General features: G+C 66.1%; 1 protein-coding gene across 3 annotated transcripts in view; it reads right to left on the minus strand.

The window, feature by feature from the left end:
- The window catches only part of SLIT1 (slit guidance ligand 1), a 136,481-nt gene that overhangs the window by 13,026 nt on the left and 110,922 nt on the right, over window positions 1–12,533 (minus strand). For all 3 annotated transcript variants that reach the window (XM_084634396.1, XM_084634397.1, XM_084634398.1), the window contains exons 20-26: window positions 11,973–12,139; window positions 11,066–11,198; window positions 9,064–9,132; window positions 6,037–6,108; window positions 5,577–5,648; window positions 4,370–4,441; window positions 2,905–3,068 (exon numbers count right to left, since the gene is read on the minus strand). In XM_084634396.1, coding sequence (XP_084490522.1) covers window positions 2,905–3,068; window positions 4,370–4,441; window positions 5,577–5,648; window positions 6,037–6,108; window positions 9,064–9,132; window positions 11,066–11,198; window positions 11,973–12,139 — 749 coding nt within the window. The remainder of the gene's footprint in view (window positions 1–2,904; window positions 3,069–4,369; window positions 4,442–5,576; window positions 5,649–6,036; window positions 6,109–9,063; window positions 9,133–11,065; window positions 11,199–11,972; window positions 12,140–12,533) is intronic.

The following is a 12,533-nucleotide window of genomic DNA, read 5'->3' on the forward strand; positions in this document are numbered from 1 at the left end:
CTGTCAGCTGATTGTCCACCCTGACCCTGGTCTTTTTCAGCGTCGCTGCTTCCGAGGACGGAGTCCCCTGTCGGGTGAGTAGGGCCGAGTCTTTGTTCCCAGCTGTCGTTACAGAACCGTCCGAAACACAGACACAGAATCACAGACCTCTCGGGCTGAAGGGACCTTGAGAGGGCAGCAAGGCCAAGTCACCTAACCAGCCCTGCCAGGCGTGTGTCTAACCTGCCTTGAAAACCTCCACAACCTCCCCTGGGAGCCTGGCCCAGAGCTTCGCTGCCCTGAGCGTTCGTTTTCCGAATACCAACCCAACATCTCCTGGCTGCGAATTACGCCCATTGCTACTTGTCCAGCTTGCAGTGGACATGGGGAACAACCGCTCCCCGCCCGCTGGAACAGCCCTGCTCATAGGTGTAGGCTGCTCGCAGGCCCCCTCAGTCTTCTTGGCCCCATACTGAACTGGCCCAGCTTTTAGCCTTTCCTCAGCGCTCAGGGTATCGACCCCTCGGGGCGTGTTGCTGGTGCTCCTGCTGCTTGTGCCCAGCTTGCCAAGCCACCGCACACCTGGGGCTAGTGACCGCGCTTGTGGGTTCTCCAGGTCATTGATACAGATGTTACCTGGCGTAGGGTCAAGAACCCATCCCCGTGGGCCCCCACTGGCAACACACCCGCCCCATGCCGATCCCCCAGTCAGTCACGCTGGGGACCGACCAGCCAGCCAGCTCCTGCCCCAGTCCCCGTGCGCCAAGCCCCGTTTGTGGGGTTCTCGTTTGTAGCGGCCGTGTCGTGGGCCCCCAGCCACAGCACGCCCACACCATGAGCAGTATCAGCCCAGCCTGTAGCCCATCAAACGGGAGCTCTGGCTAGGCTGAGCGGCTCCCTTTCAATCCCTGCAATCCTGGGGGAAGCGGGGGCAGCGCTGACCTGCCGGGCGGAAGCAGGGGCCCACGCCTGGCAGGGTGAGTCTCACCCTCTTTTGGGACAGTTTGTAAAGCCCCAGGCCTGGCCCAGCGGCAGCAGCCGCGCTGGGTTTCCTTCCAGCTCTTTTCTTTCAAGCCCTCTTTGGTCAGTGCAGTGTGGGCCAGCTGTGGGACCGAGGGGTTAAAATGGGCTCATCTCCCCAGCAGGCCGTGAGGGGGGGGCTTTCCTGGCCTAGCGAGGGTGGGTTCATTTCTCAGAGTCACAGGGTTGCCATACGAGACCCCAAAGGGCCCCTCTGTGGTCTCTGGGTAGCGACCGGCCAGTGGAAGACGGCCACGGCTGGACCATGTCCGTGTCCGGTCTCTGATGGGCCGGTGCAGCCGCTGTGGGATAGGCCCCCTCCCCGCAGGTCTCGTCCTGGTCTCCAGTATCTGGCTCAGCCCCTGGAGCCGGGGGTCTCACACGCGGCTGGAATTCTGGCTCCGCCCCCTCGGGGTGGGGGCTCCTCTCACCCCTATAAATATCTGCTCCTCATTGGAGAGCGTGGCCCGAACTGGTGCCTCTTGCTGCTGGGGCGTCAAAGTCCTCCTGGGAACGTGGGACCAGCCGGCCCGGCCCCAGGCCCCTGTGTCCCTTTCGCCCTGTGGGGCTGTAACGGTGCAAACGCCCAGGCCTGGGCTGTGCTGGGGGCTGGCCCCAGGTCAGGGCTCCAGGGACCCCCGACCCCACAGCAGGGACAGGCCCCGGGGCAAGGCAGTGTTTGCACCCGCTGAACCAAGGCCAGGCAGGTGCAAACCCCGGTTAGCTCGGTGGCTGCACCCACCTACCACGCTGCGGCCAGTGCCGGGGGCGGTTACTGACCGTGACTAGCTACGGCCGGGCCTGGGCCCTGCTAGGGTCTGACCCAGTGTTAGCCGTCTCCACAGGGTGTCCTTCTCTCCCCTCTGAGGGTCTGCTCCGGCTGGACCGAAGCAGGGCTGCAGCCATCACACCCTCTAGGTTCAGACTTACCCACTGGCCGGCCTGGGCCAGGAGTCGCAAGTCACAGACGGCTCGAGCCAGGCCCTGGCAGCCCCTGGCATTGCTCAGGGAGCAGAGCTGCCCTTCTCCAGACAGGGACCTTTCCTGGCACAGCCCCTTTGCCGGGCCCCGCATTGTCCAGGGAGCCCTGACTCGCTAGGTCAGGGCCAAGTCAGAGCCAGCAGCCGGAGCTGAAGCCAGACCCATTCCGACTAGAACTAAGGTGAACCCCATTTCCACCCAGTAGGGAATTAACCCACCGAGGGACGGGGGGTTCACCAGCCCGCGGCTGGACTCTTCTCCCTGACAGACACACTCCAGCTCAGCCAGGGGCACGTCCACCCAGCAATCAGACAGCCGCTCTCCACTGCCAGGGGTGGGGAGATGTCTGGGGCCTGGCTCTGGGACCCCAGGAGGGGGGAGGGTCCCGGAACCCGGGCTGCAACCTGAGCCGGAAAGTCTACACAGCCGTGCTTAGCGCTGCAAGCCCGTCGGCTGAGCCGGGCCTGCTGCGGGCAGGGGTAGACGTATCCAGTGTGACTGGGCTGGAGGCAGAATCCGGGGCAGGTTCTCCAGCCTGTGCTGTGCAGGACGTCAGATGGGCTGTTCGGCAGGGTCCCTCCTGGCCCTAGCGTCTCTGACCCTCACAGCAGCCCAGGAGGCTGGTCAGAATCAGCAGAGGGAAACTGAGGCACAGGGTGCGGGATGGGCTTTGCCACATGGAGAAGGTGTCTCAGAGCTGGGCATCGGACTCAGGACCTCCCAGGTCCCAGCCCTGCTTGGGACCCACCATGACACACGATCCCCTGCCCGCAGTGACCCCACCCAGCACATTCGCTCCAGAATTAACCTGCAGGGGGTGACAGCCAGGACAGAGCAGGGCAGGGGTCAGAGTCCACGGGACCCTGTCTGTGCCCATCCACCGGGCACAGCCCCCAGTAACCGTGCACTGAACGGGCCCCTCACCTTGGCACTCAAACTTCTTGGCTGGGGTGGTGAGCAGCAGCTTGCCTTCCATGTCGGGCGGGCCGGCACAGCGGGCAATGCCGGGCTCCTTGTAGCCCGTTTTGACCCAGCCCGAGAGCCAGCGTAGCTGGCAGTCGCAGTACAGGGGGTTGGCCCCGATGGCGCTGCACAGGGGAGACAAGAGCAAAGGTGAGTCAGCGAGACCTGGCCCCTGGCCCCGGGGCGGGATGAGCCCGCCTGGCCCCGCTCCCTTTGCAGCCCCTGGGCTGAGCAAGGCCAGCCGGCAGGCCCAACTCCCAGGGGCGGCGCTCACGGGGAGCTGCTGGTTCTCCCGCCACCCGCGGGTGTGGGGAAGACAAGGGTGCAGTGCCACGATACCTCCTCCAGGGGGCACACCACTCCCACAAATCCATCTCCAGCCCCAGAGCTGGGAGCTGCTCCAAGCTGCTCGGAGCTGCTCGGAGCTGGCCAGGCGGGAGCCCCCCTTTCCCCAGAGCCAGGCGAGTGACGTCCCTGCCTGTCTCGGGGGGGCGGACGTTTCTCGGGGCTCGGCACTGAGCGCTCTGAGGGCCCACGGCACGGTGCCCTGGGAAGGAGACAGTCCTGGCTTTCCTGAGCACCCCCTCTGGGGCCCCCCTCCCCCAGGAGCTGACTCTGGGGCCCCTCTCCTAGGAGCTCGCAGAGGCTGCTGGCCAGGCCGTGCGCCAGGGCACGTCAGGACGTGTGGGGCCCGGGCACTTGCTGCTCACCGGGCTTCGGCCCTTGGCTGCCCGCCTGCCACGGTCTCCCTGCCACGGTCTCTCCTGTAGCCGATGGGTGCCCAGGTCAGGGGCTGACTGTCCTGGGCCTGTGCACATGCCCTGCCATGCCGGGGACCGGAGAGAAGCTGCATGGGGGCTGCCAGGGGTGTTCGGGGTGAGAGGGGGCCTCGCAGACCCTGTACTGACCCTGCTCCCAGCAGCACCTCTCGCCCCCCAGCTGGGAGCCCAGCTCCGCTCATTCCCAGCGAGGCTCCCGATGCCAGGGGTTTGCCAGGGGATCCCAGCTGCCGTTGGAGCCGAAGAGCTGGTCCTGCCTGCGAGGCTGGCTGCAGGTAGCTGCTCCCGACTCGCCTGGAGTGAGAGCAGCTGCACGGCCCCGCGGCGCAGAGGGGCTGGAGCGTGCCGGCGGCATGGAGCAGCCGAGTCCCTTCTGCACTTACTGGGCCCTGCGTCAGCGGCACTCGAGCCAGAGAGCCGGGGGCCTGGCTGGGGCCTGGCAAGGCCTTGGCCACGTGTTGCCCAGGCTGCAGAGAGACGCTGGGACCTGGCCCCAGGCGCTGACCCCAGAAGGAAATAACCCCCCCACCCCAGCAGTGATTGTCTCCTGCCCTTTGGGGCCCATCTGCGATCTCTGAGCTCTGTGGGGAGCCTGGCCCAGCACCGTGGGGCCTTCCCGGGGCAGCCGGGCACAGGGAGCTACTCACAGGTGGGACAAGGAGGTGACGTCGGCGAAGATGCCCTCTGGCAGGCTGGAGATGTCGTTGCCGTGCAGAGACCTGCGGGAACGAGAGGCTCTGAGCCCAGAGGATGCTGGCAGCTTGGGATCAAGGCTCATGGCAACACAGGGCCAGAGTGCGCCACCGGGCAGCCCGTGCATTTCCATGAGAGCCAGGCATGCGCCCGCCCAGCGCGGGGCCCAGAGGGACACCCAGGCAGCTTACACCCTCGGGCTGCATCCACCTGGAGGCAGCGGAGCAGGAGCCCAGGGCTCATGGCGGCAGCCCCGCCCCTCGCCCGCCTCCACCCCCATCCCCTGGCACCGCACCGCGTCCGCCCGGCACCTTCCCCAGCCCCCCAGCCCCTGGCACCGCGTCCGCCCGGCACCTTCCCCAGCCCCCCGTCCCCTGGCACCGCGTCCGCCCGGCACCTTCCCCAGCCCCCCGTCCCCTGGCATCGCGTCCGCCCGGCACCTTCCCCAGCCCCCCGTCCCCTGGCACCGCGTCCGCCCGGCACCTTCCCCAGCCCCCCGTCCCCTGGCACCGCGTCCGCCCGGCACCTTCCCCAGCCCCCCGTCCCCTGGCACCGCACCGCGTCCGCCCGGCACCTTCCCCAGCCCCCCGTCCCCTGGCACCGCACCGCGTCCGCCCGGCACCTTCCCCAGCCCCCCGTCCCCTGGCACCGCATCCGCCCGGCACCTTCCCCAGCCCCCCGTCCCCTGGCACCGCGTCCGCCCGGCACCTTCCCCAGCCCCCCGTCCCCTGGCACCGCGTCCGCCCGGCACCTTCCCCAGCCCCCCGTCCCCTGGCACCGCGTCCGCCCGGCACCTTCCCCAGCCCCCCGTCCCCTGGCACCGCACCGCGTCCGCCCGGCACCTTCCCCAGCCCCCCGTCCCCTGGCACCGCATCCGCCCGGCACCTTCCCCAGCCCCCCGTCCCCTGGCACCACACCGCGTCCGCCCGGCACCTTCCCCAGCCCCCCGTCCCCTGGCACCACGTCCGCCCGGCACCTTCCCCAGCCCCCCACGGCTGAGCCGAGCTGGGACACACGTCCTCACACCACGCACCTCGCCCCTGGCGCTGTAGGTGCTCAGCACCTCTCCAAAGCAGGCCACTGACAGCGCCACAGAGGTGCCACTTGGGCCCCTGCTGTGAGCAGAGCAGGACACTGCCCTGGGCACGGGGACGTACTTACAGCAGCCGGAGCGCCCGGAGCCCTTCAAAGGCCAGTGGGGGGATGCACTGCAGGGCGTTGTAGCTGAGGATCCTAGGGACGCAGGGGAGGAAGCAACACGCGGTCACGTCCTCCGAGCACCGACACGCACCCAGTGAGGGGCGGCGCCCCGGTGGGGCTCCCCTGGGCTGCTCCCGCGCCGTTCTCCCTTACGGGATGCTGCCGAGTCACCCCCGGGCAGAGGCCCGGCACCCCCCGCTCACGGCCTCTCGGGCGCCCTCCAGCGAGGCCACCAGTGATGGTTCTTCTTCTACAGGATCCGGCCCTGGACTGCACGGCCCAGAGGCCTCAGCAGCAAGCCAGGTGGGGCTGCGTTTGGACGCAGAGCCCAGTCTCCTCTCTGCAGCACTCCCAGGCCTTGCCCTCCCACCCCTCAGTGGGTCAGTAGCCGCAGCCCCCTCCCCGCGGGGCCGGGACTTACAGGGTGGTGAGCTGGCTCGTATTGCTGAAGGAGGAGTTGCTCAAGGAGCTGATCTTGTTGTTGCTCAGGTCTCTGGAAAACACGAGGGCAGCAGGGTGTCAACTGGGCTGGGCTCTCGGCCTCGCCCAGCCTGTGGGTGGTGCTGGCTGGTGTCACACGCCATGGCGGGCGCAGGAGGTACAGGCGGGCGCAGCCCCAGGGGCCGGGCAGTGGGAAGGAACCGTGGTTTTGTAGGAGATGCCACCCCCTGTGGCCAGGCTAGGGCAGGCGGGCGCTGTGGTGTGAGTGCCCTGGGTGCCTTGCAGGTGGTGTGATTCCTCTGCCACCGCGGGCTCCCCTCGTCCACTGGGGCCCCGGGAGACGACGCGCCGGCAGCTCCAGGAGGAAGCTGTTTCCTGTGGCAGTTTAACCACGTGCCACTCGATTAACCAGTACTGCCAACGCTCAGGTCACTGGCAAGTCTCCTGGCTGCCGGTGTTTTTCATGAAGCCCCAGCTGCCAAGTCAGGCGCTGAGCTGAGTGTTCACTTTGCTACGCTAGTTTCCAGCCCTCCGGGTTGCACAGCAAAGCTTGAAAACGTCACCTCCCCGTGCCGGCACCAGGAGGCAACGGAAAGGCACCCGGGTGCACTCGCTGGTTGACTGTGGCCTGGTGTGACTTTTGCAGGGGGCGGTGATGCAGGTTCCACTCACCCCGTGTGGGTGGCGGGCACAAGCCCTAGGGAGGAGAGCGGGGCTGCTCCGCTGGGTACGTAGCTACTGTGGTTCGGTTCCCTGCTTTGTCGCAGACTTACCCCGAGAACAAATGGAGACAAACTGGCCATCAACAAGTTTGGGCTCGACATGAGGTGAAGGTTTCTAAGCACTGGAGGGGTGAGCCAAGGGGAGCCGGGGGGGGGGGGCAGAACACCGAACCGGCTTCAAGCCTGAGCGTGATACGTGTGTGGAGGGGATGGTGTGATGGGACTGCCCACAATGGCCAATCGGCGACTGTTAGTAGCAAATACCCCCAACGGCCGGTGATGGGACGCTGGACGGGGAGGGCTCTGAGTTACTACAGCGAATTCTTTCCCACGTGTCTGGCTGATGGGTCTCGCCCACCTGCTCAGGGTCTGGTCGCCATATTGGGGTGGGGAAGGACAGACTGGCAGAGACCCTGGGGGGTGGGAAGTTGCCTTCAGGTTTAAACTAATGTCAATGGTGGATTCTCTGTAACTTGACGTCTTTAAACCATGATTTGAGGACGTCAGTGACTCAGCCGGAGGTCGGGTGGGTGAGGTTCTGAGGCCTGCGATGTGTGGGGCAGAAGGACCAAAAGACTCTATGGCTCAGAAGCTCACCCCAGGGCCTGGGGGGTGTTGGGGTCTGCGATGGAGAAAGGGGGTCACTCCTAGTTTCTCCAAAGAGAAGGGAGTTGTTTTTTCTCAGACAAGGGACTGGGAGCACCCACCTATCAGGAAGGTTCCCCGACACGTCCCAATATAAGCCCTAATTTTCAACTGTTTATAACTTTCCCAAATGTCAACCAGGGGGACTGAAACTTTCCTCCCCAGGGGCTGCCTCGGGCTGAATTTTCAGGGAAAGTTTCAGCCAAACCAGCGCAGCCCTTTCTGAGAACAAGGCTGGAGAAACAGACACGGTCGCCCAGGAGTAGTTTGGGGTAAGGAGACTGGTGAGCCTGGCCCTAGAGCACGGGGGCTGTTGGGGGGTAGGAGACTGGGTCTGGCAGGGCTAAAAACTGGGTGAAAAGAACAATAGGAAAGTTGCAGAGCCGAGCGCTCGGCCAATAGGAAGTGCCAGAACAGAGCCTGGGCTACCTTTGTTCACCTCCATGGAGAGATGCATTTTCTCTCCAGGACTAGCACGGCCCCAATCCTGTAGCACCGGAGCGCTCCGTGGCTGGTACCCCATTCATCCTCTGCCCTCCCTCTGCCCACAATCCCCTCTGGAGCCCAAGTCAGCCCGGTCCTGTTCCTGGTCACAGCGCAGGGGACGGAGACAGAGGTGCCCAAGCCCTGGGCTAGTGCCTGGCCCCCGGTGCCCCCTCGGTCTGTGATTCCACGATCGCTCAGTGCGTGGGACAGACGGTCTCCGCTCGACAGGGGCGTGCGCTGTTCTCCCACAGCACCCGCCTCTGCCAGCGCACCGGCTGGGCCTGCTCCGGGGCTGGCTCAGGGCTGGGCAGCGACGGAGGCTGCTGCCTCGGGGCCCTGCCTCGTCCGTTGGCGCCGCGGGCTGGGCAGCGAGCGAGGCGGGGACTGCAGAAGGAGGGAGGACGATCCCGTGGTTAACGCAGTTGAATGCTGCCCTGGAGAACTGGAGTCTGTCCCTGCCTCTGCCACAGAGTTCCTGTGAGATGCTGGGCAAGTCACTTAAAGGGGCCACTACGGTGTGTGCCCGGTTTTCTGGGTGCTAATGGGAGGCGCTGAGGGCTGCTCTGCAGAAGTGCTGGGCTATGCCCTGAACAGTGAAGGGCAGCATCAGGCTCAGTGCTCTGACCAGCCAGGTCCTCGGCAGCTCGGAGCCCCGGTGGGTGGGCACTTTGGACATGGCTGTCTCTGCGTTTCCAACAGGCTCACAGCCCTTCTCCAGGGTGCCGGGGGAACGGGACGTGGGACTGGAACGGGAGCAGGGAAAAGACAGGACAGGGGACGGGGCAGAGGGGGTGAATTTGGGGGCAAATGGGCAGAAGACGCTGGGCCTGCTAGAGCACACACCCTGCCATCGCCTGGCTGGGCCCCCGCGGTCCCTGCCCTCACTGGCCCCCTTCGGGAAAGCAGCTGAGAAACCTTCCACGCCGCAGGGAGAGAAGCGGCAGGTTGGAGCCAGGAGCCCCCGAGGGCTGATCCCAGCTTTGTCACGGCTTCCAGGCTGCGCGGCCTTGAGCGAGTGCCCAGACGCCGGCTGGCTTGCTGCCCCCGCCCCCGCGCACTGCCCGGCCTTCGCGGCTCGAGTCTCAGCCAGCCCAGCCCACGGGATCCCTGCCGCCGGGGCCCACCCAGCAGCAGAGCGGGGCCGGGATACTTACACCAGCTGCAGGGATCTGAAGGAGGAGAGCTCTCCAGGGACCCGCGCGAACTGATTGCCGTCCAGGTAACTGCGGGCGAGAACAAAGGCCCGTCACCAATCGGGGCTGGGCTCAGGAGGCCGGTGCACGGGCAGTGAGGGGGCAGGGCTCACGTGTGGGGTGCAGCACCAACCGCACCCAGTTCGGCCCGGGGTCCGTCCGTGCAGAGACCCCCCGACCCCACGCTGAGCGGAGCACAGCCATGCAGGGGATCAGGGTCCCGCTCTGACTGCGGGGGCTGGAAGTGTTTGTGGTTCCTGGCCAATGGGAGCTGCAGAGCTGGTGCTTTGGGCAGGGGAACATGTAGGAGCCGGAGGGGGGACGTGTCTCTGCTTCCAGGAGCTGCCTGAGGTGAGCCTGCACCCCTAACCCCCTCCCGGGCCCTAACCCCCTGCCCCAGCCCTGATCCCCCTCCTGCCCTCAGAACCCCTCAGCCCCAGCCCGGAGCCCCCTCCTGCACCCCAAATCCCTCATCACTGGCCCCGCACCAGAGCCTGCACCCCCAGCGGGAGACCTTACCTCCCCCCTGCACCCCAACCTCCTGCTCCAGCCCAGAACCCGTACCCCCTCCCACACCACAACCCCCTGCCTCAGCCTGGACCCCTCCTCCCATACTCCAAACCCCTCGGCTCCACCCCCAGCCCGGAGCCCCCTCCTGCACCCGAAACCCCTCATCGCCGGCCCCAGCCAGAGCCCTCACCCCCTCCCACATCCCAACCGCCTGCCCCAACCCAGAGGCCCCTCCCACACCCTGAACCCCTCATTTCTGGCCCCATCCCGGAGTCCGCACCCCCAGCCGGGGCCTTCCCCCCCTGGCCCCGCACCCCAGCCCAGTGAAAATGAGCGAGTGAGCGAAAATGAGGGTGGGGAGAGTGAGTGCGGGGGGGAGGGGGGGCCTCGCAGAAGGGGCGGGGCCTCGCAGAAGGGGCGGGGCAGGGTGTTCTGTTTCGGGCGTGTAGGAAGTTGGGGCCAGTTCGGCAGGGCCTGGGGCCGGTTCGGCAGCCTCCGCCGGGAGCAAGCGCGAAGTGGGCGAGGTCACAGCCCCAGTGCAGCGGGTGCTGCGTGAACACCCGGCGAGAGACGGCCCCGCCCCAGAGTCCCAGCCAGCGCATGGGGCGCCCCATTGCTAACGAGGATTTGTTCTGCTCCTGTTTAATTATGGGGCATGGGGGGGTCACAGGAGCAGGAACAGCTAATGCCCCCCCCCGACTTTAATGTGCAGCCTCCATTAGCTGCGTTTCCTGCCCTCCCCTGCCCCCCTGTCTCCCGCCGGGCGGGTCACACACCTGGTCGGGGCCCGAATGACGTGGCGCTACCCTGACCCCTCCTTGGAGCAGCGCTAACAGCTTCGTCTGGCCCAGGCATTCCCGCAGATCCCACGTGCGGCCATGCCCCGCCGTGCCCTGCCGTGCCCCGCCGTGCCCCGGGACACCAGGGAGCGTTCACAGGACTGGGCTCTCGCAGGCTGTGGCGGAGGGGGGATCCCCTCTGGCTCAGGGGTAGCCCCCCCCACCCACGACACTGCCACTGTCAGCCCGCTGGCTGGGCCAGTGCTGGCCTGGGCACCTCTCCTGGGGCGGGAATTCACACCTCCAGCTCCCCATCGACGCCCGCTTCATGGCCAGGCTCCGCTCTTGGGCTGCCGGGGTAAATGCCACTGAAGCCAGTGGGGTCCCTCTGGATTCACACCAGCGTGCTACGCACGTGGCTCTGGGCCCGTTGCCAGGCGGATCAGCTGGCCTGAGCATGCAGGGTGTCACTGTGACCTCCGGGGGGGAATGGCTGCTGCAGGGGGGCCCGGCTGTTCTGTGACTGTCACCCCCTCCCTCCTCCCAGCCCCTGCTGGGAAATCTGTCCCGCTCTCCCTGTGCTCAGCAGGCCTGGCCTCGCAGGCTCCCTGCCCCATGAGCCGGGGCCCGGGGTGGGCGGTGAGAGGAATCGGGCCGAGCCCTGGGACACTCACAGCTCAGTGACGTTCTTTGGGATCCCCTTGGGCAGGGACTTGAGGTGTTTGTTGCTGCAGCGAACGACCGTGTCCAGGCAGGTGCACTCCTGAGGGCACTGTGGCCGTGGGACGCAGCCCGTCTCCTCCTGGCCTGCAAAGTTGCGGGGGAGCACAGCAAGTAACGGGCCCATCCAGATCCAGGCTCTCGCCCCGTCCTGGGGGCAGAGATTCCTACACTCCAAGGCCAGAAGGGCCCTGGGCCGTGCCTGCCCCCCAAGTGCCCCAAAAGCAGATCCCTTGCTGGAGAATCCGCCTGCCCCCAGGTCACTTGTTCCAACAGCTACTTCCCCTCCCTGGCACAGATCCACGCCTGGTTTCCAGCCTGCAGGAGTCTCGCTCCAGCTTCCAGCCCCTGGGCCTTGTTAGACCTTCCTCAGCTGGTCGGCAGCCCACCGCCCAGGACTCGCTCCCCGTGGCGATACCTGTGGGCCGTAATTAAGTCACCCCTTCACCGTCTCTCTGGGAAACTGAGCAGACGGGGATCCAGGGGTCCGGCACTACAGGGCAGGTTTTCCTCAGTCTCGTGTGCCCTTAATCGAAACCAAACCAAGGCTAAAAATCAAAATAATGCTGTCCCTGATGCCCTTGGGGCGGGTGTAACTCCCCAGCCTGAGTTAATCCGGTCCAGCCACCCGCCTGCTGGCCCACGTGCCTGGGCCCTGGGTCGTGTCCCAGCACCAGCCTCCGCTCTGAGTCTGAGACCAGCCGGGCGCGGCTTGGAGGTGGCACAGCTAGGACCGAGAGGCTGGCGTGGGGTGGCAGCGGGGCCCGACGTGGCCAGCCGGGAAGCACCTGCCGGGGGACCCTGCTGCGGGGTGACCCATCATCGGCCGCCCCGCTCAGCCCCATGGCGCCTGTGAGTTACCTTCCTCACACCTGAAGTCGGGGAAGGCCACGTCCTGGAGCGGGATCTGCCGCAGGAAGTCGGGGTTCTGGCAGCGCGGGTTCCCCGTCACGATCTTCCTCCTCCGCAGCCAGTCACCCAGCCAGGCCAGCCGGCAGTTACAGTCGAAGGGATTGGCCAGCAGGTTCCTGCGCAGCAGAGGGGAGTGCGGGGCTAACGTGGTACCTGGAGTCCCCCTGGCTCCCAGCTCCCGAGCCAGCGGGGCCTGGACCAAGCCTCAGGCGTGCGCATCTCTGACGTTATGAGTGTAATATAATATCTCAATGAAAGGAGACAGGGCCAGAAAGAGTTAATGAACTCCCAGGCTGACCTGACCCAGGGCTGAACTTTAAAGCCTGGTTAGGAAGAGATGGAAATGGAGAGAGCTGTGAAATGCAGCCGGCATGGTGAGAGAGAGAAGGGGAGCTGTGTGCTCAGGGCTTGTGATGTCAGCAAACGAGGCTTGGCTATGGCTATGGCTTTGATTCAAAGACCAAAAAAGGAGGATTAACATTTAGGAAGACACTTGAGTGACATAGTATT

The sequence above is a fragment of the Lepidochelys olivacea genome (assembly GCF_965140295.1).
Source record: "Lepidochelys olivacea isolate rLepOli2 genome assembly, chromosome: 7".
Taxonomy (NCBI): Eukaryota; Metazoa; Chordata; order Testudines; family Cheloniidae; genus Lepidochelys; species Lepidochelys olivacea.